This window comes from Acinonyx jubatus, chromosome B4 (assembly GCF_027475565.1).
Source record: "Acinonyx jubatus isolate Ajub_Pintada_27869175 chromosome B4, VMU_Ajub_asm_v1.0, whole genome shotgun sequence".
Taxonomy (NCBI): domain Eukaryota; kingdom Metazoa; phylum Chordata; class Mammalia; order Carnivora; family Felidae; genus Acinonyx; species Acinonyx jubatus.
In genome coordinates, this window is record NC_069387.1 from 23705699 (window position 1) to 23731669 (window position 25971).

The 25971-nt window shown below is 38.7% G+C and overlaps 1 protein-coding gene across 6 annotated transcripts in view; it reads left to right on the plus strand.

The window, feature by feature from the left end:
- MYO3A (myosin IIIA) overlaps positions 1-25971 on the plus strand; it is a 239162-nt gene that overhangs the window by 113368 nt on the left and 99823 nt on the right. For all 6 annotated transcript variants that reach the window (XR_008299958.1, XM_027073673.2, XM_027073674.2 and 3 more), the window contains exons 15-16: positions 14246-14344; positions 14438-14552. Coding sequence is in view for 5 of the 6 variants with exons in the window: in XM_027073673.2 (XP_026929474.1) it covers positions 14246-14344; positions 14438-14552 (214 nt within the window). In the remaining variant the exon portion in view is untranslated. The remainder of the gene's footprint in view (positions 1-14245; positions 14345-14437; positions 14553-25971) is intronic.

Here is a 25971-nt window from a genome sequence, read left to right on the forward strand (position 1 = left end):
GCCACCCAGTCGCCCCTATTTTTTTTATTTCTTTTTTTTAAATGTTTATTTGAGAAAGAGAGAGAGCAAGCGAGCACAAGTTGGGGAGGGGCAGAGAAAGAGAGACGGAAACAGAGAATCTGAAGCAGGTCCAGGCTCTGAGCTGTCAGCACAGACCCCAACATGGGGCTCAAACCCACGAACTGTGAGATCATGACCTGAGCTGAAGTTGGATGCTTAACCGACTGAGCCACCCAGGCGCCCCTATTTTTTTTTTCTTTTTCTAATGATGGAAGTGTCATGTCATTTGTGGCTTAAATCTTCATCTAAATGTGGATAATTTTAAAGAAGAAATTCTTAAAGGGGGTTACTTAATTTCGAGAAGAAAATGAGTATATTGAAATCAATGCTAGATAATTCTCACAAATGTAAATTATCGCTGTTTCACTGCACTGTCCTTCTATTACTACAGTTTCATGCAGGAAGCATTGATTGTGTTTCACTCACATGCCCAGCACTTTACCAGATGCTGCAGGAGGCATCCATACAGTGGGAGATGTGGTGCTCTTTACAGAGGAAGGAAAATATTATTCATGGAACACTTACTGTGTCCGGCACTGTGCTAATAAGCACTTTATATCCATTATCTATTTTAATTCTTACAGTGATAGGACAGGATATTCTTGCTATTTTGCATGTAAGACTGGGACTGAGAATTGTAATAAGTCACCTAATGCCAAAAAGCTAATAAATGACTGAGTTGGGGTTTGAACCCATGTCTCTGTCTGACTCCAAAGTCCATAATTCATTCATTGATCCTTTTGGCAAATATTTATCAAGTACCTACTCTGTGCCAGGAACTGTACTAGGCACAGGAGATATAAAGCTGAATGACATAGGATTGCTCCAATAAAGCAGCTCAGTCTTCTGGATAATGTATGCTTTGAAACAAAACTGGCTGATCACTTGTTGGTTTCTAGTCTCAGGAAAGTAGGCAATGAGTTTATCTGCCAAGTGTAACCAGATAGGGATAAAGGGAGAGGGACTGAGGAGACTATACGTCTTAGAGGAAGGAATCTTGGTGGAGAAAGCAGGAATTAAAAATGAAAAATTAAAAACACTTTTTCATGACTATCCTAAGAAGCCTTATGAATGCAAAGCTGCATTGTTGCCTTTCCAAGCCTTATTGCTGGCCGCTTTGTCGAAAATTGAAAGTTTCACAAGTGGGGTAAGCCATACACTTGTGAGAACTTTGCCACATTTTTCAGGGTGTTAGAGGTCTTGGCTGCATAAGTGATCCCCAGGTTCCAGACCAGATGGACACACATGAGACAGCCCTGAGGACCTTCCCACGAATGACTGAGTGGAACTCTGAAGAAGTATTAGAAGATCCACAGTCAGGGGTGGGGTCAGAGTCAGAGAAATACTATTCAGTAACTTGCTGAGACCCTACATCTGTCCCCAGCCATTCTGACCTGGGAACCACTGGTCATATGAGCACGTATGGGATGCTATGGTCCTCTGTCTTCTTAAATACAGTTTTGATGTGGTTAAGGGCAAGGTAGGAGATGAGTAATTTTTGGCAGTATTTTCTTTTCCTGTTTCTTTAACTCTCTGATTGTTTATTCAACCAAAGGTCAGTGTATTTCCTATAGCATCTCCAGGTCCTGTCAAATTACAATTCTCAGTAAACATAAACTGATAATTAAAGAGAAAACCACCAATTGTGTGCATCTACATTTATGACTCACCTCTCTAATTGTACACTGCATTGTTTAAGTGTTGAAGGTGTGACACATAGAGCAATCGATGTGATTTCATTAGAACAAAGTGAACTAAAATATGTGCTGTGCCACTCTTAGAGAACTTGTATTATTTTGTGGTGAGAAAAGACAAGAGGTAAACTTTTAGCTTTGTTCTAACCTTACTCATGTACGATGCTAGTGTTTGTTGAAGCATTACTGGTGACTGCTCAAGACATGGTGGGGAACTCCCCTTCTAAAGGACATGCTGGTCCTTGCTTCACTGTCCAAGCCCATGGACCACCCTTTACTTGAAAAGCTCACCTGTCTTTTTTTCCCCAGCTGGATTCTCTGGATTCCTCTCCTACTTCTCTGAATGTTTTTGCTCTGACTTCGATTCATCCGTCATTCTCCAAACGTGTATTTGCCAAAGATTCGTATTCAGAGTGTTTCTCTTTTCTCTCTTTACTTTCTCACTTAGCAATTCCTTCTGATGCCATGGCATCAACAGGTAGCTCAAAGTGATTGACACCCAAAGATACACTTCTCACTCCCACCTGACTTCACATTTTTCATTTCCATGTACCTAGATATCTTGCTGCCACATATAATTCAACTGAATACACCTTGTCCCACACATCTTTCGTTCCCCATGGTCTCTTTTGGGGGAACGGGAACCATCCTTCTCCATTTATATGAAACCTTGGACCCTCCCTTCACTCCCCATGCCCAAACACTTGTGAGTTGATCTCCAGAATGACTTTCCCAACTCTCCTCCACTTTCCCTTCCTCTGCTGCTATTTTACCTCAAGCTCTTGTTCCCTCTGACTCAGACATTTGAAAGAATTGGATTTCCTGGACATTTGAACTCTCTTCCAAGGCATGGTGATATTATGCCCTTTCAGACTCAGGGAACAGTCTCAACCCAGAATGCATACCAATCAAAAGCAGTGTTACTTTTTTCTTTCAAAATGTTTTCCTTCTTTTTGAAATACTCACAAGGAAGAGCAGGAAGCCACATTAACCACTTTATCAAGTTGCACACATCCACTTACAAATGTTTGTTTGTTAAAGACTAAATAGAGTATCTTAAATAGTTACTAATGTGACACAAATATCAAACGTCTTAACCATGTTATTTTAAACCCATATGAATTGTGTGTTGGAGCCCAAAATGAGCTTCCATAAAAATTATTCTTGTAATGATTTTTGGCAGAATCATGAAACAAAGCTGGAGATTATAAGGTGAAGCCACAGATAACCTAAAGCTCCAAATACCTTTTATTGCATGATTGGAGAAGTAAATGTATGTGGGTATGTTCATTTTGTTTCTGAGGAAAACTTACATGTACTGAAATAATAATTTCTAAAAAGAGCAAAGGTAAAACGTCTATCTCAACTGAAATTATATTGCATAATATACAGGAGGAGGAGACCTAGGAAAGTTGTTTTTAAGACTTTATTTTTTTACAGCAGTTTTAGGTTCACAGCAGAATTGAGAGGAAGGTACAGATATACTGCTACCCCAATAGGTGCATAACCTCCCCCATTACCAACATCCCACACCAGAATGCTATACATGTTACAACCGATGAACTTAACCCTGACACATGGTAATCACCGAGAGTCCATGATTTACATTAAGGTTCGTTCTTGGTGTTGTACTTTCTTTGAGTTTGGACAATTGCTTGGCATGTATCTACTCTTACGGTATTATATATGAGTATTTTCACTGTCTTATACAAGTCTTCTGCTCTGCCTATTCATCCTTGCCTCCCCCAACTTCTGGCAACCAATGATCATCTTACCTTCTTCATAGTTTTGCCTTTTCCAGAAGGTCATATAGGTGGAATCATACAATATGATGGTATGTAAAAGCAGCCTTTGCACATTGGCTTCTTTCACTTAGTAATATGCACGTAAAGGTTCTCCATGTCTTTTCATGGCTTCATAGGTCATTCCTTTTTAGCACTGAATTAATATTCCATTGGATGTACAGTTTATTTATCCATTCACCTACTAACAGCTTCTTGGTTGTTTCGAGTTTTGGCAGTGATGAATAAAACTGCTACAAACATCCATATACAGATTTTTGTGTGAACACAAATTTTCTACCCCTTTCGCTAAATACCGAAGACCTCAATCGCTGGAACATATGGTAAGAATACCTTGAGTTTTGTAAGAAATGCCAAACTGTCTTCCAAAGTGGCTGTACCAGTTTACATTCCCACCAGCAGTGAATGAGAGTTCCTGTGGTTCTGCATCCTGGCCAACATTTGGTTTTGTCAACAAACAGATGTATAGTGATATCTCCTTGTGGTATTGATTTGCATTTCCCTGATGACATATAATGTGGAGCATCTTTTCATATGCTCATTTGACATCTATAATATCTTCTTTGGTGAGGTGTCTGTGAAGGCTTTTGGTCCATTTTTTTAATCAGGTTGTTTTCTTATTGTTGAGTTTTTAAAAAGTTCTTTGTATATTTTGGATAACAGTCCTTTATCAGATGTTTCTTTTGTAAATATTTTCTCCCAACCTGTGGTTTGTCTTCTCATTCTCTTGAAAATGCTTTTTTTTTCAATATATGAAATTTATTGTCAAATTGGTTTCCATACAACACCCAGTGCTCATCCCAAAAGGTGCCCTCTTCAATGCCCATCACCCACCCTCCCGTGCCTCCCACCCGCCATCAACCCTCAGTTTGTTCTCAGTTTTTAAGAGTGCTTTGGCTCTCTCCCACTCTAACCTCTTTTTTTTTTTTTTCCTTCCCCTCTCCCATGGGTTTCTGTTAAGTTTCCCAGGATCCACATAAGAGTGAATACATATGGTATTTGTCTTTCTCTGTATGGCTTATTCCACTTAGCATCACACTCTCCAGTTCCGTCCACATTGCTACAAAGGGCCATATTTCATTCTTTCTCATTGCCACGTAGTACTCCATTGTGTATATAAACCACAATTTCTTTATCCATTCATCAGTTGATGGACATTTAGGCTCTGTCCATAATTTGGCTATTGTTGAGAGTGCTGCTATAAACACTGTGGCACAAGTGCCCCTATGCATCAGTACTCCTGTATCCCTTGGGTAAATTCCTAGCAGTGCTATTGCTGGGTCATAGGGTAGGTCTATTTTTAATTTTTTGAGGAACCTCCACACTGTTTTCCAGAGTGGCTGCACCAGTTTGCATTCCCAACAGTGCAAGAGGGTTCTTGTTTCTCCACATCCTCCCCAGCATCTATAGTCTCCTGATTTGTTCATTTTAGCCACTCTGACTGGCATGAGGTGATATCTCAGTGTGGTTTTGATTTGTAGTTCCCTGATGAGGAACAATGTTGAGCATCTTTTCATGTGCCTGTTGGCCATCTGGATGTCTTCTTTAGAGAAGTGTCTATTCATGTTTTCTGCCCATTTCTTCACTAGATTCTTTGTTTTTCAGGTGTGAAGTTTGGTGAACTCTTTATAGATTTTGGATACTAGCCCTTTGTCCGATATGTCATTTGCAAATATCTTTTCCCATTCTGTTGGTTGCCTTTTAGTTTTGTTGGTTGTGTCCTTTGCTGTGCAGAAGCTTTTTATCTTCATGAGGTCCCAATAGTTCATTTTTGCTTTTAATTCCCTTGCCTTTGGGGATGCGTCAAGTAACAACTTGCTGCGGCTGAGGTCAGAGAGGTCTTTTCCTGCTTTCTCCTCTAGGGTTTTGGTGGTTTCCTCTCCCACATTCAGGTCCTTTATCCATTTTGAGTTTTTTTTTTTTTTTAATTTTTTTTTTCAACGTTTATTTATTTTTGGGACAGAGAGAGACAGAGCATGAACGGGGGAGGGGCAGAGAGAGAGGGAGACACAGAATCGGAAACAGGCTCCAGGCTCTGAGCGATCAGCCCAGAGCCCGACGTGGGGCTCGAACTCACGGACCGCGAGATCGTGACCTGGCTGAAGTCGGACGCTTAACCGACTGCGCCACCCAGGCGCCCCTTGAGTTTATTTTTGTGAATGGTGTGAGAAAGTGGTCTAGTTTCAACCTTCTGCATGTTGCTGTCCAGTTCTCCCGGCACCATTTGTTAAAGAGACTGTCTTTTTTCCATTGGATATTCTTTCCTGCTTTGTCAAAGATGAGTTGGCCATACGTTTGTGGGTCTAGTTTTGGGGTTTCTGTTCTATCCCATTGGTCTATGTGTCTGTTTTTGTGCCAACACCATGCTGTCTTGATGATGACAGCTTTGTAGTAGAGGCTAAAGTCTGAGATTGTGATGCCTCTTGCTTTGGTCTTTTCTTCAAAATTACTTTGGCTATTCGGGGCCTTTTGTGGTTCCATATGAATTTTAGGATTCCTTGTTCTAGCTTTGAGAAGAATGCTGGTGCAATTTTGATTGGGATTGCATTGAATGTGTCGATAGCTTTGGGTACTATTGACATTTTGACAATATTTATTCTTCCAATCCAAGAGCATGGAATGTTTTTCCATTTCTTTATGTCTTCTTCTGTTTCCTTCATAAACTTTCTATAGTTTTCAGCATACAGATCTTTTACATCTTTGGTTAGATTTATCCCTAGGTATTTTATGCTTCTTGGTGCAATTGTGAATGGGATGAGTTTCTTTATTTGTCTTTCTGTTGCTTCATTGTTAGTGTATAAGAATGCAACTGATTTCTGTACGTTGATTTCTGTACGTTGATTTTGTATCCTGCAACTTTGCTAAATTCATGTATCAGTTCTAGCAGACTTTTGGTGGAGTCTGTCAGATTTTCCATGTATAATATCATGTCATCTGCAAAAAGCGAAAGCTTGACTTCATCTTTGCCAATTTGGATGCCTTTGATTTCCTTTTGTTGTCTGATTGCTGATGCTAGAACTTCCAGCACTATGTTAAACAACAGCAGTGAGAGTGGGCATCCCTGTCGTGTTCCTGATCTCAGGGATAAAGCTCTCAGTTTTTCCCCATTGAGGATGATGTTAGCTGTGGGCTTTTCATAAATGGCTTTTATGATGTTTAAGTATGTTCCTTCTATCCCGACTTTCTCGAGGGTTTTTATTAAGAAAGGATGCTGAATTTTGTCAAATGCTTTTTCTGCATCGATTGACAAGATCATATGGTTCTTATCTTTTCTTTTATTAATGTGATGTATCACATTGATTGATTTGTGAATATTGAACCAGCCCTGCATCCCAGGAATGAATCCCACTTGATCATGGTGAATAATTCTTTTTATATGCTGTTGAATTCAATTTGCTAGTATCTTATTGAGAATTTTTGCATCCATATTCATCAGGGATATTGGCCTGTAGTTCTTCTTTTTTGCTGGGTCTCTGTCTGGTTTAGGAATCAAAGTAATATTGGCTTCATAGAATGAGTCTGGAAGTTTTCCTTCCCTTTCTATTTTTTGGAATAGCTTGAGAAGGATAGGTATTATCTCTGCTTTAAACATCTGGTAGAACTCCCCTGGGAAGCCATCTGGTCCTGGACTCTTATTTGTTGGGAGATTTCTGATAACTGATTCAATTTCCTCACTGGTTATGGGTCTGTTCAAGCTTTCTATTTCCTCCTGATTGAGTTTTGGAAGCGTGTGGGTGTTTAGGAATTTGTCCATTTCTTCCAGGTTGTCCAGTTTGTTGGCATATAATTTTTCATAGTATTCCCTGATAATTGCTTGTATCTTTGAGGGATTGGTTGTATAATTCCATTTCATTCATGATTGTAATCTATTTGGGCCATCTCCCTTTTCTTTTTGAGGAGCCTGGCTAGAGGTTTATCAATTTTGTTTATTTTTTCAAAAAACCAACTCTTGGTTTCATTGATCTGCTCTACAGTTTTTTTAGATTCTATATTGTTTATTTCTGATCTGATCTTTCTTATTTCTCTTCTTCTGCTGGGTTTGGGGTATCTTTGCTCTTCTGCTTCTATTCCGTTTAGGTGTGCTGTTAGATTTTGTATTTGGGATTTTTCTTGTTTCTTGAGATAGTTCTGGATTGCAATGTATTTTCCTCTCAGGACTGCCTTCGCTGCATCCCAAAGCATTTGGATTGTTGTATTTTCATTTTGTTTGTTTCCATATATTTTTTAATTTCTTCTCTAATTGCCTGGTTGGCCCATTCATTCTTTAGTAGGGTTTCTTTAACCTCCATGCTTTTGGAGGATTTCCAGTCTTTTTCCTGTGATTGATTTCAAGCTTCATAGCATTGTGGTCCGAAAGTATGCATGGTATGATCTCAATTCTTGTATATTTATGAAGGGCTGTTTTGTGACCCAGTATGTGATCTGTCTTGGAGAATGTTCCATGTGCACTCGAGAAGAAAGTATATTCTGTTGCTTTGGGATGCAGAGTTCTAAATATATCTGTCAAGTCCATCTGATCCACTGTATCATTCAGGGCCCTTGTTTCTTTATTGACCGTGTGTCTAGATGATCAATCCATTTCTGTAAGTGGAGTGTTAAAGTCCCCTACAATTAGCACATTCTTATCAATAAGGTTGCTTATTTTTGTGAGTAATTGTTTTATATATTTGGGGGCTCCCGTATTCAGCACATAGACATTTATAATTGTTAGCTCTTCCTGATGGATAGACCCTGTAATTATTATATAATGCCCTTCTTCATCTCTTGTTAAAGCCTTTAATTTAAAGTCTCATTTGTCGGATATAAGTATGGCGACTCCAGCTTTCTTTTGACTTCCAGTAGCATGATAAATAGTTCTCCATCCCCTCACTCTCAATCTGAAGGTGTCCTCAGGTCTAAAATGAGTCTCTTGTAGACAGCAAATAGATGGGTCTTGTTTTTTTATCCATTCTGATACCCTATGTCTTTTGGTTGGTGCATTTAGTCCATTTACATTCAGTGTTATTGTAGAAAGATATGGGTTTAGAGTCATTGTGATGTCCGTAGGTTTCATGCTTGTAGCGATGTCTCTGGTACTTTGTCTCACAGGATCCCCCTTAGGATCTCTTGTAGGGCTGGTTTAGTGGTGACGAATTCCTTCAGTTTCTGTTTGTTTGGGAAGACCTTTATCTCTCCGTCTATTCTAAATGACAGACTTGCTGGATAAAGGATTCTCGGCTGCATCTTTTTTCTGTTCATCACATTGAAGATTTCCTGCCATTCCTTTCTGGCCTGCCAAGTTTCAGTAGAGAGATCCGTCACGAGTCTTATCGGTCTCCCTTTATATGTTAGAGCACGTTTATCCCTAGCTGCTTTCAGAATTTTCTCTTTATCCTTGTATTTTGCCAGTTTCACTATGATATGTCATGCAGAAGATCGATTCAAGTTACGTCTGAAGGGAGTTCTCTGTGCCTCTTGGATTTCAATGCCTTTTTCCTTCCCCAGATCAGGGACGTTCTCAGCTATTATTTCTTCAAGTACACCTTCAGCACCTTTCCCTCTCTCTTCCTCCTCTGGAATACCAAATATGCGTAGATTATTTCTCTTTAGTGCATCACTTAGTTCTCTAGTTTTCCCCTCATACTTCTGGATTTTTTTTTTATCTCTCTTTTTCTCAGCTTCCTCTTTTTCCATAATTTTATCTTCTAGTTCACCTATTCTCTCCTCTGCCTCTTCAATCCGAGCTGTGGTCATCTCCATTTTATTTTGCAGCTCATTAATGGCATTTTTTAGCTCCTCCTTGCTGTTCCTTAGTCCCTTGATCTCTGTAGCAATAGATTCTCTGCTGTCCTCTATACTGTTTTCAAGCCCAGCGATTAATTTTATGACTATTATTCTAAATTCACTTTCTGTTATATTGTTTAAATCATTTTTGATCAGTTCGTTAGCTGTCATTATTTCCTGGAGAGTCTTTTGAGGGGAATTCTTCTGTTTCCTCATTTTGGATAGTCCCTGGAGTGGTGGGGAACTGTGGGGCACTTCCCCTGTGCTGTTTGAATGACTTGTGTTGGTGGGCGGGGCCGCAGTCAGACCTGATGTCTGCCCCCAGCCCACCGCTGGGACCACAGTCAGACTGGTGTGTGCCTTCTCTTTCCCTCTCCTAGGGGCGGGATTCACTGTGGGGTGGCGTGGCCCGTCTGGGCTACTTGCACACTGCCAGGCTTGTGGTGCTGGGGATCTGGCGTATTAGCTGGGGTGGATTGGCAAGGTGCACAGGGGTGGGAGGGGCAGGCTCAGCTAGTTTCTCCTTCAGTGATCTGCTTTGGGAGGGGCCCTGTGGCACCGGGAGGGAGTCAGACCCGCCTCCGGAGGTATGGATCCGCAGAAGCACAGGGTTGGATGTTTGTGCGGTGCAAGCAAGTTCCCTTTGGGATTTTGGCTGGGGGATGGGCGAGGGAGATGGCGCTGGCGAGCGCCTTTGTTCCTGGCCAAGCTGAGCTCTGTTGTCTGGGGCCCAACAACTCTCCCTCCCATTGTCCTCTAGTCCTCCCGCTCTCTCTGAGCAGAGCTGTTAACTTATAACCTCCCAGATGTTAAGTCCTGCTTGCTGTCAGAACACACTCCGTCAGGCCCCTCCGCTTTTGCAAGCCAGTCTCCGGGGGCTCTGCTTGGCTGGGTGGCTGCCCCTCCGCCCCAGCTCCCTCCCGCCAGTCCGTGCAGCGCGCACTGCCTCTCTGCCCTTCCTACCCTCTTCTGTGGGCCTCTAGTGTGCTCTTGGCTGCAGAGAATCCGTTCTGCGAGTCTTCTGGCAGTTTTCTGGGTTATTTAGGCAGGTGTGGGTGGAATCTAAGTGATCTGCAGGATGCGGTGAGCCCAGAGTCTCCTATGCCGCCATCTCTGTCATAGGCTTTTTTCGATTACTGAAAATGCTTTTAACAGAGCAGAAAGTTTTTAATTTTAATGAAGTCCAGCTTATCCATCATTTCTTTCATGGATCATGACTTTGTTGTTGTATCTAAAAAGTCATTACCATATCCAGCATCAGCTCTTCTCTTATTTGATCTTCTAAGAGTTTTATAGTTTTGTGTTTTACACATTTAGGTCTATGACCCATTTTGAGTTAATTTTTGTGGACGGTGTAAAGTCTGCATTTGGATTTTTTTTTTTTTTTTTTGGTCTTTGCTTCATTGTCAGCAATCAGTGGTGGGGTACCTGGGTGGCTCAGTTAAGCCTCCGACTTCTGCTCAGGTCATGATCTCATGGTCTGTGAGTTCAAGCCCTACGTCGGGCTCTGTGCTGACAGCTCAGAGCCTGGAGCCTGCTTCAGATTCTGTGTCTCCTTCTCTTCCAGCCCTCCCCCGCTCATTCTCTGTCTCTCTGTCTCTCTCAAAAATAAATATTAAAAAAATTTTTTTAAAGGATCAGTGGACTATATTTATTCTGGGCTCTCCATCTGTCTCATTGTTCTATTTGTCTCTTGTGTTTTTGTCAATACCACACTGTCCGGATTTTGAAAGCTTCATAGGAATTCTTGAAGTCAGGCAATATCAGTCCTTTAAATTTTTTTCTTGTTAAATACTGAGTTGGCCCTTCTGGGTCTTTTGCTTCTCCATATAAACTTTAGAATCTGTTTGTTAGTATCCACAAAATAACTTGCTGGGATTTTAGGTGGGATTGATTTTGTATTTAACCTGTACCCTGCAGACTCGCTATAATTGCTTACTAGTTTGAGGAATTTTTTTGTCAATTCTTTAGCATTTTCTATACAGATGATAAAGTCATCTGTGAAGAAAGACTGTTTTATTTCTCCCCTCTCAAACTGTAGGCATGAGTTAGGACTTCCAGTGCAATATTGAAAAGCAGGTGAGAGGGGACATCTTTACCTTGTTCTTGATCTTAGTGTGAAAACTTTCAGTTTCTCAACATTAAATATGATTTTTATCTGTAGGTTTTTTTGTGGATATTCTTTACCAAGTTAAGGAAGTTCCCCTCTATTCCTAGTTTACTGAGAGCTTTTGTCATGAATGGCTATTGGATTTTATCAAATGCTTTTTGTGCATCTATTGGTATGATCATGTGATTTTTCTTCTTTAGCCTGTTGATATGATAGAATACATGGATTGATTTTTGAACATCGAACGAACCATGCATGTGTACTTGGGATATATCCCACTTGGTCATGGTGTATAATTCTGTTTATTCATTGCTGGATTCAATTTGCTAATGTTTTGTTCAGGATTTTTTCACTTATATTCATGAGAGATATTAGTCTATAGTTTTCTTATAATATCTTTATTTGGTTTTTGTATTAGGGTAATTCTAGCCTCATTGAATGAGTGTAAGTGTTCACTTTGCTTCTGTCTTCTGAAAGGGATTGTAGAGAATTGGTGTAAATTCTGCATGAAGTATTTGGCATAATTCACCAGTGAACCCATCTGGACCTTTCTAGTTTGGAAGATTGTTAATTATTGATTCAACTTCTTTAATAGATTTTGAGCCTATTTAAATGATCTGTTTCTTCTTGTGTGAGTTTTGGCATATTGGGTCTTTCAAAGAATTGGTCTTTCATCTCAGTTTTGAGGGATTGAGTTGCTTATAGTATCCTTTTATTATCCTTTTAATTTCAGTGGGACCTTGGGTGATTGAGGTCCCTTCTTTTTTTTCTGTTACTAGTAACTTTTGTCCTCTTTTTTTTTCTTTTCCTTAGCCAGACTAGGAGCTTATTTTTTTGTTGTTGTTGTTTTGTTTTTTTGTAAAGCTTTTGGTTTCATTGATCTTTCTGTACTAATTTCTGGTTTCTAATTTCATTGATTTCTGCTCTATTTCTTATTTCTTTTCTTCTGCTTACTTTGGGTTTAATTTGCTCATTTTCTAGTTTCCTAAAATGAAAACTTATGTTTTTAGATCTCTTTTCTTTTTAATATATGCATTCAATGCTATAAATAGCTGTCTAAACACTGCTTTCGCTGCATCCCACAAATTTGGTAAGTTGTATTTTCATTCTCACCCAATTCAAAATATTTTAAAATTTCTTTTAATATTTCTCTTTTGACCCGTGTGCTATTTAGAACTACATTGTTTAATCTCCACATATTTTGGAATTTTCTGGTTATATTTCTGTTATTGACTTCTAGTTTAATTCCATTGTGGTCTAAGAGCAGAGATATATGATGTCAGTTATTTTTAACTTGTTAAGGTGTGTTTTATGGCTTAAGATGTGGTCTGTCTTGGTGAATGTCCTATATGAGTTTGAGAAGAATGTGAATTCTGCTGTTGTTGGGTGAAGTAGTCTATATCAGTTATATCCAGTTGATTGATGTTATTGGTGCATTTACCTGTATCCTTACTGCTTTTCTTCTGCCTATGGGATCTGTCCCTTGGAGAAGTGAACCCCTTATCATTATTGTAATATACTTCTTAATCCCTGATAACTTCCTTGCTTTGAAGTGTGCTCTGTCTGAAATTAATATAGCTGTTCCAGCTTTCTTTTGATTAATGTTAGCATGGTATATTCCTCTTTATCCATTCATTTATATTTAAAGTGAGTTTCTCGCAGGCAACATATGTATAGGTCTTATTTTTTGATCCCTCTAACAATTTGTTTTTAATTGGTATATTTAAACCATTGATGTTCAGAGTGATTACTGATATAGTTGGATTAATATCTGTTATATTTGTTAATGCTTTCTAATTGCTGCCCTTATTCTTTGTTCCTATTTGTGTTTCCCATTCTTTTTCTGCATTTTGTCATTTTAATTGAGCATTTTCTGTCATTCCATTTTCTCTCCTTTCTTAGCGTATTTTGGTAATATTTATTGTTTTTTAGTTTTTTAGTGGTTGCCTTAGAGTTTTTAATATATATTTACCACTAATGTAAGTCTACTTTCAAATAACACTAGAGTCAGCACCCTATAATAACAAAATAATCCTAATTTCTCTCTCCAGTCCCTTGTATCACTGTTATCACTGATTTTATAATATGTAAGCATATATATACATGTATATATATACATATATGCATATGCATACATAATTGAATAAATTATTACTGTTATTCCCTTATTTGTATTATTCCAGGATCTGGGGAATGCTGTTAATATGTAGACCACAGAATAATGGAATTTGAGAGTCCTAAGAAACAGATTTCTCATGCAAGTGAGCCCCAGAAAAAAACATTTAACAAAGTAGTTAAAGACTTTGGAATGAAACAGCCCTGATTTGAATCCAATTTAGCCATCAGCTGTATGAGCTGAGGGGAGAATGGTAGCCCCTCTAAGTCTCAGGGTCCATGATTGTAAAATGATGGGAGCCCATGAGTAACTAGGGGGCTGTGGCAGGTAAATGAGATAATGTAACACTTATGACCATCTGGTATGCTGTACATATAATTAATTTGTTTTTCTGTGTAAACTGCAGGAGGTTATGGATTTTTGACTGTTTCACTCCTGCTACATTCTAGTGTCTAGAACAATGCCTAATAGTCCCTCACAAACATGCATTGAATGATTCATATAAAGTGGTTAGTCGTGTCTGGAATTTAATGACAGTGGTTGTTGAAAATGATGACGACAACAATAAAAAGCCTAAATCAAATTTTCTGGGAAGCCCATGTTAGCACTCACAGTTGTTCTGATAATTATATTGCCAAGTAATTTTAAATTAGTAAATATTCTTACTAATCCCCTTACTGAAAATGTCTTCTTTTTTCAGTGGAGAAAAAAATTTTCATATTTTTTACTATATCTATGCTGGATTAGCTGAAAAGAAGAAACTAGCGCATTACAAACTGCCTGAAAATAAGCCTCCCAGGTAAGGTCACCACCTTATACAAGGTGGTATAAGTAATATTTTCACTTCTGATTGAACTTTAGATTTTGACCCATCCTTTCATATTTTTTTCAGATATCTACAAAATGACCACCTCAGAACAGTACAGGATATGATGAATAATAGTTTCTATAAATCCCAATATGAATTAATTGAGCAATGTTTCAAAGTCATAGGTTTTACAATGGAGGTAAGTATGAAAGACATTTGGAACCTCTTTAGGAAATATCATTTTGTCATCACTAATGGTAAGAATGAGCATTTATTGAGTGATTAATATATCCCAGGCATTGTACTAAGTGTTTTATGTGAATCATTCTTTTAATTACTGAAACAACCTTACAGAATAACGAGAATACTTACTAGAATTTTACAATATTTACTTCATATGTAAAGAGATGGTGGCCATGACATATAATTGAATTTCATTTTGTTCTGAATCTTTCATTTATATTTGCATCTCCCATATATATTACATTTTGTATAAATACCTAAATGGGAGTGCTAGTGGAGTCTTTTTTTAGTGCAGTTTTTTAATACAACTTTATTAAGATGTAATTCACATACCATACAAGTCAGCCATTTAGAGTGTACATTTTAATGACTTTTAGTATATTCAGAATTATGCATCCATCATCATAATCATTTTTAGAATATTTTCATGTTCTAAATTTTTCACTCCCAAAAGAAACATGCTAGTGATTAGGAGTTCCTCCTCATTCTTACCCATTTTTGCTTTCTGTCACCATGGATCATTTTATTCTGGACATTTCACATAAACAGAGTGATGCAATACATCCTCCTGTGTGGCTAGCTTCTCTCATTTAGCATAGTAATGTTTTCAAGGTGCACGCATGTTGGATGGAGCATGTGTCAGTAGTTCATTTCTTTTCATTGTTGAATAATACCTCATTTTATGGATATACTTCATGTTATTTATCCGGTCATCAGTTGATAAACATTTGGGTTGTTTCCATTTGGGGGCTATCATGAATAATGCAGCTGTGAACACTCATGTACAATTTTTTGTGTGGACGTAAGTTTCCATTTCTCTTTGGTGTATACCTAGGAGTGGAACTACTGAGTCATAGGGTAACACTGTGTTGAACCTTTTGAGGAACTGCTAGACTGTTTTCCAAAGCAGCTGCACTAGTTTACATTCTAACCAGCAGTGCGCAAAGTTTCCAGTTTCTCCATATCCTCCCCAACATTTACTATTATCTGTCTTTTTTATTATAGCCATCCTAGTGGGCGTGAAGTGGTACCTTATTGTGGTTTTGATTTGCATTTACCTAATGGCTTATGACCCTGAACTTCTTTACGTGTACTTATTGGTCATTTACATATCTTGTGTGAAGAAATGTCTATTCATACCCTTTACCTTTTTAAAAAATTGGGTTGCGTTTTTATTATTGAATTGTTAAGGATTATTTATGTTGTAAATACAAGTCCCTTATCAGATAAGTGATTTGCAAAAATTGTCTCCCTTTTGTTATCTTTTTACCTTCTTTTTTCTTTTTTCTTTTTTTTTAAACTTTAATTTTGAGAGATAAAGAGAGAGAGACAGAGCACAGGGCAGGGAGGAACAGAGAGAGAGAGAGGCACAGAATCCAAAGCAGGCTCCAGGTTCTGAGCTATCAGCACAGAGCCCGACGCAGGGCCCAAACTCACAAATTGCGAGATCATGACCTGAGCTGAAGTCGGACACTTAAATGACTGAGCCACCCAGACGCTCCTATTATCTTTTCACTTTCTTGATGGTGTCCTTTGCAAGTATACATGTTTTTAATTTTTATGATGTCCAGTTTATCCATTCGTCTTTTGTTGCTTGTTATTTTTGTGTCATATATAGGAAACTATTGACTCATCCAAAGTCACAGAAATTCATACCTAAATATTCTTCCAGGAGCTGTATTGTTTTCACTCTTGTATACAGGTTACTGTTCCACTTTGAGTTAATATTTGTGTCTGATGTGAGATAGCTTCTTTTGCATGTAGATATTCAGTTGTACCACAACCATTTGCTGAAGACTGTTCTTTCCCCATTGCTGGGTTTGGCATCTTTGTGAAAATCAGTTGACCATAGAGGCGCCTGGGTCGCTCAGTGGGTTAAGCATCTGACTTCAGCTCAGGTCATGATCTCACTGTTCCTGAGTTTGAGCCCCACATCGGGCTCTCTGCTTTTAGCACAGACCCACTTCACAACCTCTGTCCCCCTCTCTCTCTGCCCCTGCCCCCTCGTGCTCACATACACTCTCTCTCTCTCTCTCTCTCTCTCTGTCTCTAAAATAAATAAACATTTAAAAAAAGAAAATTGAGGTACCTTGGTGTCTCAGTCAGTTAAGCATATGATTCTTGATTTCACCTTAGGTCATGATCCCATGGTTCATGAGATCAAGCCCTACGGGAGGCTTTGTGCTGACAGTGATGAGCCCACTTGGGATTCTGTTCCTCTCTCTCTCTGCTTCTCCCCGACTCACTCTCTCTCCCTCTCTCAAAATAAATAAACTTAAAAAAAAAAAAGAAAGAAGGGGCGCCTGGTGGCTCAGTTGGTTAAGTGTCCAACTTTGCTTGGGTCATGATCTCACGGTTCGTGAGTTTGAGCCCTGCGTCGGGCTCTGTGCTGACAGCTTGGAGCCTGGAGCCTGCTTCAGATTCTGTGTCTCCCTCTCCCTCTGCCCCTCACCCACTCACACTCTGTCTCTGTCTCTCAAACATAAATAAACATTTTTAAAAATTTTTAAAAAAAGATCAGTTGACCATAAATGTATAGATTTATTTCTGAACTCTCAGTTCTATTATAATTACCTCTACGTGTTTCTGCTAGTCCCACACTTGATTACTGTGGTTTTGTAATAGGTTTTGAAATTGGAAAGTGTGATTCCCCTAACTTTGTTCTTTTTCCCAATTGTTTTGAGTCCCTGGAATTTCTATGTGAATTTGAGGATCACCTTGTCACTTTCTAGCGCAGCCTTTTATAAGACTTCTTTTTTGTTCATCTTGCTCTTCCCCATCTCACCCCCTCCATCCATATCTGCTCTTTTTCCCTTTCCCCAGCAAATGGATGTTAACAACTCAGCATTTATAATCCCGCATTTCATATTTATCTCCTTGCTTATTAAGTCCTGCTTACAGACACCATGTATACATGTGTAAACACACATGTACATGCACATGAATCTGGAGGGATGGACATTGTTTTATTAATATGGTATTATATTACACACATTTTTCTGTTATACACACACATATATATATGTACATGTACATATATGTACATATACATATACATATGTACATATGCATACATATATATACATTCATTCTCAGGCCAGTTAACATACAGTATAGTCTTGTCTTCAGGAATAGAACCCAGTGATTCATCACTTACATATAACACCCAGTGCTCATCCCAACAAGTGCCCTCCTTAATGTCCATCACCTACCTCCCCTACCCCCTCAACCCTCCCCATCAACCCTCAGTTCTCTATATTTAAGTGTCTCTTATGGTTTGCCTCCCTCTCTGTTTATATCTTATTTTTCCTTCCCTTCCTCTATGATCATCTGTTAATTTTCTCAAATTCCACATATGAGTGAAATCATGTGGTGTCTGTTTTTCTCTGGCTGACTTATTTTACTTAGCATAATACCCTCCGTTTCCATCCACGTTGTTGCAAATGGCAAGATTTCATTCTTTTCATCTCCAAGTAGTGTGTGTGTGTGTGTGTGTGTGTGTGTGTGTGTGTGTATGCACACCATCTTCTTAATCCATTCATCAGTTGATGGACAGTGGGCTCTTTCCATAATTTGATTGTTGTTGATAGCACTGGTATAAATATTGGGGTGCATGTGCCCCTTTGAATCAGCATTTTTGTATCCTTTGGATAGATTCCTAGGGGTGCAATTGCTGGGTCGTAGGGTAGTTCTGTTTTTAATTTTTTGAGGAACCTCTATATTGTTTTCCTGAGTGGCCGCACCAGTTTGCATTCCCACCCGCAGTGCAAAAGGGTTCCACTTTCTCCACATCCTCACCAACATCTGTTGTTTCTTGAGTTGTTAACTTTAGCCACTCTAACTGGTATTACACACATTTTTCTATACCTGGTTTCTCTCACTCTGCAATACCTTGAGGAAATCCCTTCAAGTCATCTAGTGTAGCACTAAATCAGTCCTCTTAAATTTTTTTTAATGTTTATTTATCTCTAAGAAAGACAGAGCATGAGCATGAGCAGGGGAGGGACAGAGAGAGAGGGCACAGAATCCAAAGCAAGCTCCAGGCTCTGAGCTGTCAGCACAGAGCCAACATGGGGGTCGAACCCACAAACCGTGAGATCATGACCTGAGCCAAAGTCGGACGCTTACCAACTGATCCACCCAAGTGCTCCCAATAAGTCCTCTTAAAGGCAACATAGTGTTCCATGGTATGTACTACCATAATTTATTCTGCCATTCAGATATAACTGGGCATACAACTATTAATGTTTCTAAGTCTTTGTCACTGAACAAGGCCGTAATTTGTTTTTATTTCTTGGTGCTTTTATCTCAGTGGGATAGGTCCCTAGTGGTGGGATTGCTGGGTCATAGGGTATGTGTATTTTAAATTTGAATATGAATTGCAAAATTGCTTTCTAACAACTATAAAACATTTGATATTTCTACCAGCAATGTATGTGAGTCCCCTACACCACCATCTCTGCCATGTGTTGTAGCTTTTTAAATATTTGGTAATCTGACGGGTGTATGTAACCTCTCATTTCAAGTTTGCATATCCTTAACTAAGAGTGAATTTGAGCATCTTTCCTTTTTTTCATTTTTTTTTTATTTTTTGTGTTAGCTGCTTGGATTTGCTTTTTATGAACATATATGTATGTATGTTGCCCTTTTATTGAGTCATTTCTATGTTTTATGCCAGTTTCTTCCCATTGAATATTATTGACATTATATTTTTTTATCATTTGTGTTTTAAATATGTTTTCAGTTGTATCGCTGGTCCATGGCATACTTATACTTTTTTTTTCTTAACTTTTTGTCATTACTTTTACCATATAAAAATAGGGTTTTCATTTTTGTATATTCAGACAAGTCTTTTTTTTGTTTATAACATCTGGGTTCTAGTCTTGGTTTAGAAATTTTCCACTTTCTCTGGATTATACATGTAGACTCCTAGATTGTTTTGAAAGTTTAAAAACATATACTTAATATATTAAATATATTTGATCCATTTGAAATTGATTTTTTACATAGTGCCAAATGGGGTACCACTTTTATTCTCTTCCCAATGGAGAGCCAGTCATGCCTCACTACGTTAAATAACTACCCTTTGCCTACTGGATTGACTTATCCTATATTAAAGTCTTATATAGAATGGAATCTCTTTCTGAGTCATTATTTTATCCACCAATCTATGTTTCTGTCTCTATATCAATATTCTGTTGACAATTACAGTGGTTTGATATTATATTTTTAGTAAAGCATCCTACCAAGAAAGGCATGTCCTCTTCTCACTTTCTTCTTTTTAATCCTTGCCTAAGCTAATGTCTGTCATTTGTTTCTCTGTATAGACTTTAAGATCAACTTATTCAGTTCTGAAACCCCTGCTGGAATTCTAATGAGAATTGTATTTTAGTAACTTTTGTGGCATTGTTATTTTTATCATGTTATTTATGTTTTCTCATCACGGGTCATGACCTGCCTTTCTATTTGTTTAGATGTTGTTTGAGTTTTTAATAATTTATAGTTTTATTTATGTAGAACTTAAGCTTTTAGGTTTTTTTCCTAACCAGGTCATGGGTTTTGGTGTAATTCTAAATGTTTTTTTCTGCTAGTAGTCTTATGTAAATATATGATCATGTTATCAGTGAAAAGAAGAGTTTTATACTTTTTTCCTGTTATGTCAGTCATCCTATTCTTTTGTGTACTTAGAGCTTCTAAGACTTAGAGTCTAAGTCAGTATTAATTACAAATGATTATAACTTGTCTCCCTGTCTTGTTTCTGATTTTAAGTAAAATGGTTTCACTGTTTTGCTCTTATTTCTGATGAAGAGCATTTATCATAATGATTGCCTTTTATTGCTGCTTTGCTGAGGGCTGTTATTAGGAATCCTGCAGACTTATCAAATGCCTTTTCTTCATCAGTTGGCATCATATTTTTCTACAGCAACTTGTTGACATCTATCATGTTGATAGATTTCTTGATATGTAAGTATCCTTACGTTTCTGGAATAAATATAATGGAATCAAACTGTGCTTCTCTTTAGATAAATTTCTGGATTACATTCCCTGGTGTTTTATTTAGAATTTTTGCATCTATATTCATCAGTGAGATTTACCTACTGTTTTAGTTTTCTGTTATATCTTTATCAGATTTGCGTATTAAAGGTATGCCAGTGAGCTTTTTATCTTTTTTCTTTGGCCTATAAAAGTTTAAATCAGAGTTAAAATTAGCTCCCAGTGTCTCTGAAGACATAAAGCACCTGGACACAGATACATAGGTCCTCTTCTATATAGAAATTTCCACGGAAGAGACCTAGTCAGCTGGGCCTTTTACAAGCACCCTAGGTTATTTCTGTCATTAGAGAAGATTGGGGATCAGTGATATTTAAAACTTTGAATTAAGGTTAGATAAAACTCAGCCATATGTGCCTCTGGTCCTGGGCCTTTTTCATATTGGGTCTTTAATCAGTTTTCTGATTCTTCTGTGATACTTATCTGTTTAAATTCTGTTTTCTTTTTGGGTTATCTGTATTTTGCTAAGAAATCATCATCAAACCTGATGCCATAGATATGACTGATGCTGTTTTCTGATGCTTTTAAGTTATTCTGGTTATGTTTCCTTTTACATTCATTTATGTATGTTTGGCCTTAGTCTCTTTTTATTTTAATTTGTTTTAATGTTTATTTATTTTTAAGAGAGAGAGAGAAGGAGATAGAGCATGAGCGGAGGAGGGACAGAGAGAGAGGGAGACACACAATCTGAAGCAGGCTCCAGGCTCTGAGCTGTCAACACAGCTTGTAACCTGTGCTTGTAACCACTGGGCTTACAACTCCATAACCAGTAAATTGCAGTTCAAATAGGGAAACTCAGTGGCTCTGTGGTACCTAGGTAGCAAGGAGATGATTGGGGGGGACCTTCTCTCTGTTGACGCATTAAAAAGCTTAATGCTGTAAAGTGGAACAAAGAAACCATTGTTTGATAAGATTTCTGAAGGTTTTGGAGGAAGCTTGTACTCTCTGCTTACCTATAATATGAAGAACTTTCTCCCAGCAAGACAGATGCCTGGTTCTTACAGTGGCCAGTGTGTGACTCTCATTTCCCTACTCCACCCTCATAAAAGAGAACAACAGCAAAGGTTGGCAGGGTGACTGGATGGATACATGAGGATGGGAGAATTTGCTTGACCAGTAGCAGCTTTTGCTGGAGAGCTGGGAGAGAAATGGTGAGGATGGCATATTGGTTGACAATCAAGTGATTATTAAGCTTATAGAATTCACTGTGGCTATCTCATGTAAGGAGTAGAGTGCTGTACATCCCTATATGTGCTCTGAGGTCAGAGTGTCGTATCATGTCGTATTGTGCTGAAAACTGTGCTGTTAACCTGACCTGACTACCTTTTGGGAGCAACATCTCAACTGTAGTATCTAGAGTCAGAGATAACCCTAATACATTTCCTGATAAAATAGATACTTTTATTATTGGCAAAATAAATGTGTTTGTTGTTGGTTCAGCTCTGGAAGCATGAGTTTCAGCCATGTTCCAGGTCCCCTTCTTATACTTCCTTCTGATGTCCCAAGCATCATAGGTGACCACTTGGGTCTTTTGCTCTCTGGCTTAAAGGACCAAGATCTTGTCCTCCTCTGAGTGTTTCAGCACAGTGTAAACCTAGGTTGGCCGCATTGTGAGTAGAAATAGAACGTTTGCTGCTCTGCCAGCTGGCACGATACTAATTAGTTTAACCCTAACCCTACCCTGACCCCAGTCTCTCCCTGGGCACAACTGCTTCCCAGTGTACCTTTCTCACTCTGCCTGGCAAAATTCACTTTCAAATCTGGCTCCTCCCCTTCTGCTATATCACTTTCCCTCCCTAACCCTGCCCTCACCCCCAGCTTGTACCTATAAAGACAAGTTGATTTAAGCCCGGGGGGCAATGGGGGTGAACTCCTGCCTCTTAAAGCAGAAGCCAACTTATTTGTGCGTGCAGTGAATAGAGAAAAAGGCAGCATCTACCCTTTTCTCCAGTCCTTGGTCATAAGGTGAATGTTGCTCGTGGTAGGTGATCCTTTGGACGGTGCTCTGGCTCTGTGGGCTGACTGGTTTTGGGGGAAACAACAGAGGTTGACTGCATCTCAGGGCGTCCTCCAAACTAAAAGCATGTCATACAGGAGGCAAGCGGCTCCTGGTTCTGACCAGGGCTGGACCTCTTTGTAGCTCCTTTCCCGGGTGTTTGTCATCAGAAGAGCTTATCTTCTTAGCAGTTCCCTCCCCCAGAGGTTGCTATCTTAGAAGCAGGGAATCATTTTTAATTGGTTTGTTTACTTCTAAGTCCCTCTCATTAGAGGCAGGGTTTTACTTATATTTGGTTCAGCTCCTTTCTTTTGCTTGGTAGAACCATATTTAGTAACACTGAAATGAAAGTAGTTTTGCAGTTAACATCTACTGACAAATATTGTTCATTTCTTTAAAACACAGTATTCTAAAACCACAGTATTCTAAACTTACACATACTCGGTGTTTATTGAGCATGCAAACATCTAAACATATAGTTTGGAATAAAGGAAAATATAAAATCTGTTTCTGGAGCAAAGCATAATCACTGCGCAGTATCTTTTTTTAATTATTTTATTCTCTTTTTTAATTTTATTTTTTATTTTGAGAGGGGGTGGGTAGAGAGAGAGAGAGACAGAGAGTCTCAAGCAGGCCCCACCCCCATCATGAAACTGTGAGAACAGGACCTGAACTGAAATCAAGTGTCAGACTGCTCAACTGAGTCATTCAGGTACCCCACTGTTAAATATCTTGTGAAGACTTGGTCCAGTTCAAGGTAACTCTCCTAGGATGTGGTTTCTCCCATCTGAAAGCAGAGACTCAGAGAGTTAACAGGGCATATTGCCCAGGTTTGGAGACAGTAGAATTAAACTGAGTAGATGTTTATTTTCTTTTTATCCAAGCCCTGATGGTTTTGTTTGTTTGTTTGTTTGTTTGTTTTTTGTGGAGGTTTTTTTTTGTTTCTCTTTTTGTTTTGTTTTTTTTTTGGAGTTGGGGCAGAGGGAGAGGGAGAAAGAATCTTAAGCAGGCTCTACACTAGGCATAGATCCCAGGGGCTGGGCAAGAGTCAGATGCTTAACCTACTAAGCCACCCAGGCACCCGTGATTTTTTTTTTTTAACCTCACTGGCTTTCTTGGATATTTCCTGTGTCAGCGGCTGCTTCAGTTCCATTTTGGAAACAGGCAGCTTTCAATATCAAGTTAAATAACATGATTCTCACACCCTCCAAGCATAGTTTGCTGCTTTCCCACTTTACTGGAGCAGAGTTGTGGTGATTCTCCAAGATGACCATCTCTTTCTCTCTCTCTCTCTCCCCCTCCCTTATCATTCTCTGATGGGTGTTGATAGTACCCATGGTAGATGTGTCCCTTTAAATATCCCTAGGGGTTACATACAATTCACTTGTGCATTGGTGAGTCAACACAATGCAAAGGAATGACAGGCAAATCAAAAGCAGATCTTCTCTGAAAATCACACAAGTTGGAAACCTCTAAAACATTTAAAAACATATGATTTCCTAAGCCATTGTCCTGCCATGGTTTTAAAGTAAATGGAGACTAGTTTTATGATTCAACTCATTTAGAGAACATGTTTACTATGTCATGACAGGAGGTTTTATTTTTCTTAGCACAGTCATTTGTTTCATGTCTAAGATGGGAATGCCTTTTTCTGCTTTAATTTTGCTTACATTTCTTATGATAGTCTAAAATAACATTCTAATACATTTTCTTTGGATTACAAGTTATGACTATAGTTACAACAAAATACAGTTACAACAAAACTTGTGAAACAAGTTTTTAAGTATCTTAAGTGAATTTCTGTGAAGTGCTTCATTTTAAAAAATTGGTTTGGGCTGGGGTGAGAGAGGCATATCAGTCTTTTTTAGTTAGTCATTTGATAATGATTTTAAAATAATAATAATTTGATACCTACTTGTCTTCATTCAAAATGCAGAAAATAAGTTATGATTCTAGTAGGTCCTAACTCAGCCAACACTAATGACCTGAACGAAATGAATGATGGGACCCAGGAAGACAGTTAGTTAAAATAACAATATTTTGTACTAGGGAGTCAGCACCTGTGGGTTAAATTCCTTGACATGGCTTGTCTCTAGCTGTGTGTCCTTAGACCAATAACTAAACCTGTCTAGTGTGAGTTTCATTATCAGTACAATAAGTTTCATTATCTATGATTTGATGACTAAAATTGAGGGCTATATAATTTTAATTCTAATCTTTGCAGATTGGTCATGTCATTTTATTGCTTTAAGTACGTGCGAAGTTCATCCTACACAGAGCAAATGTTAATATCCCTTGTATAGAAATTCACCTGCACATGCTGACGGCAGGGCCTCTCCTTCCTTTCCTCTTGTCAGTTCCTGTTTGGCTGGTAATGTGGGCTCTGATTAGTGTCCCTGCCTGTGGGTACCTGTCCCAGCCTGCTTCTCCCCATCCTGCCTTCTCTGTCCTTTCTCAGTGGCAGCATTAGCATCTTGACTATCCCAGGGCTAGACTGGGTAATGTCACACCCCTCAGCCTGGGCTGTTGTCACTTTGTCATGGTCCACAGTGATTCCCACCTGCTTTGAAGCACAGGGATTGTCCTTTCTCACCACTCTCTTGAGTGGGGTGAAGAAAACTTTACTGTCACTTGATTGACGCAAAAGAAAACAGTTTGATAAGCATTAATTGAGTGCCTGCTGTGTAGGAATTAGAGATATGAATTAAGCAGAGTCTCTGTCCTCATTGAATTTATAATCTGATAGAAGACACATACGCTAAGCATAATGTCAATAAAATGTAATCAATTCCATGATAACAAACAGAGAATGTTATAGAAACATGAAGTCTAGTGGCTGGTCACTGAGAGGTTCTAAGAAGAGATTATAATGTGTGGAGAAGGAGAAAAAGAACATGAACTGGAACTAAGGTGTGAAAATGATGGGGAATTCTTAGAAACCTACAAGGAAGGAAGTAGATGAACCTACACTGACGTGTCATTATGATCCGAAGTTCATAGTTGACATTAGGATTCACTTTTGGTGAAAACGTAAGTTTTCAGTTCCTTTGGGTAAATACCATGGATCTCAGTTGTTCGATTAGGTGGTAAGAGTGTGTTTAGTTTTGTAGGAAACTGTCAAGCTGTCCACCAAGGTGGCTGTAACAGTTTGCATTCCCAGCAGCAATGAGTGAGAGTTCTTGTTGCTTCACATCCTGATCAGCATTTGGTGTTGTCAGTGTTTTTTTGGCTTTTGGCCAATCTGAAAGGTATGCCATGGTAACCCCTTGTGGTTTCCAGTTACATTTCTCTGATGACGTATGATGTGGAACATCTTGCATATGCTTAT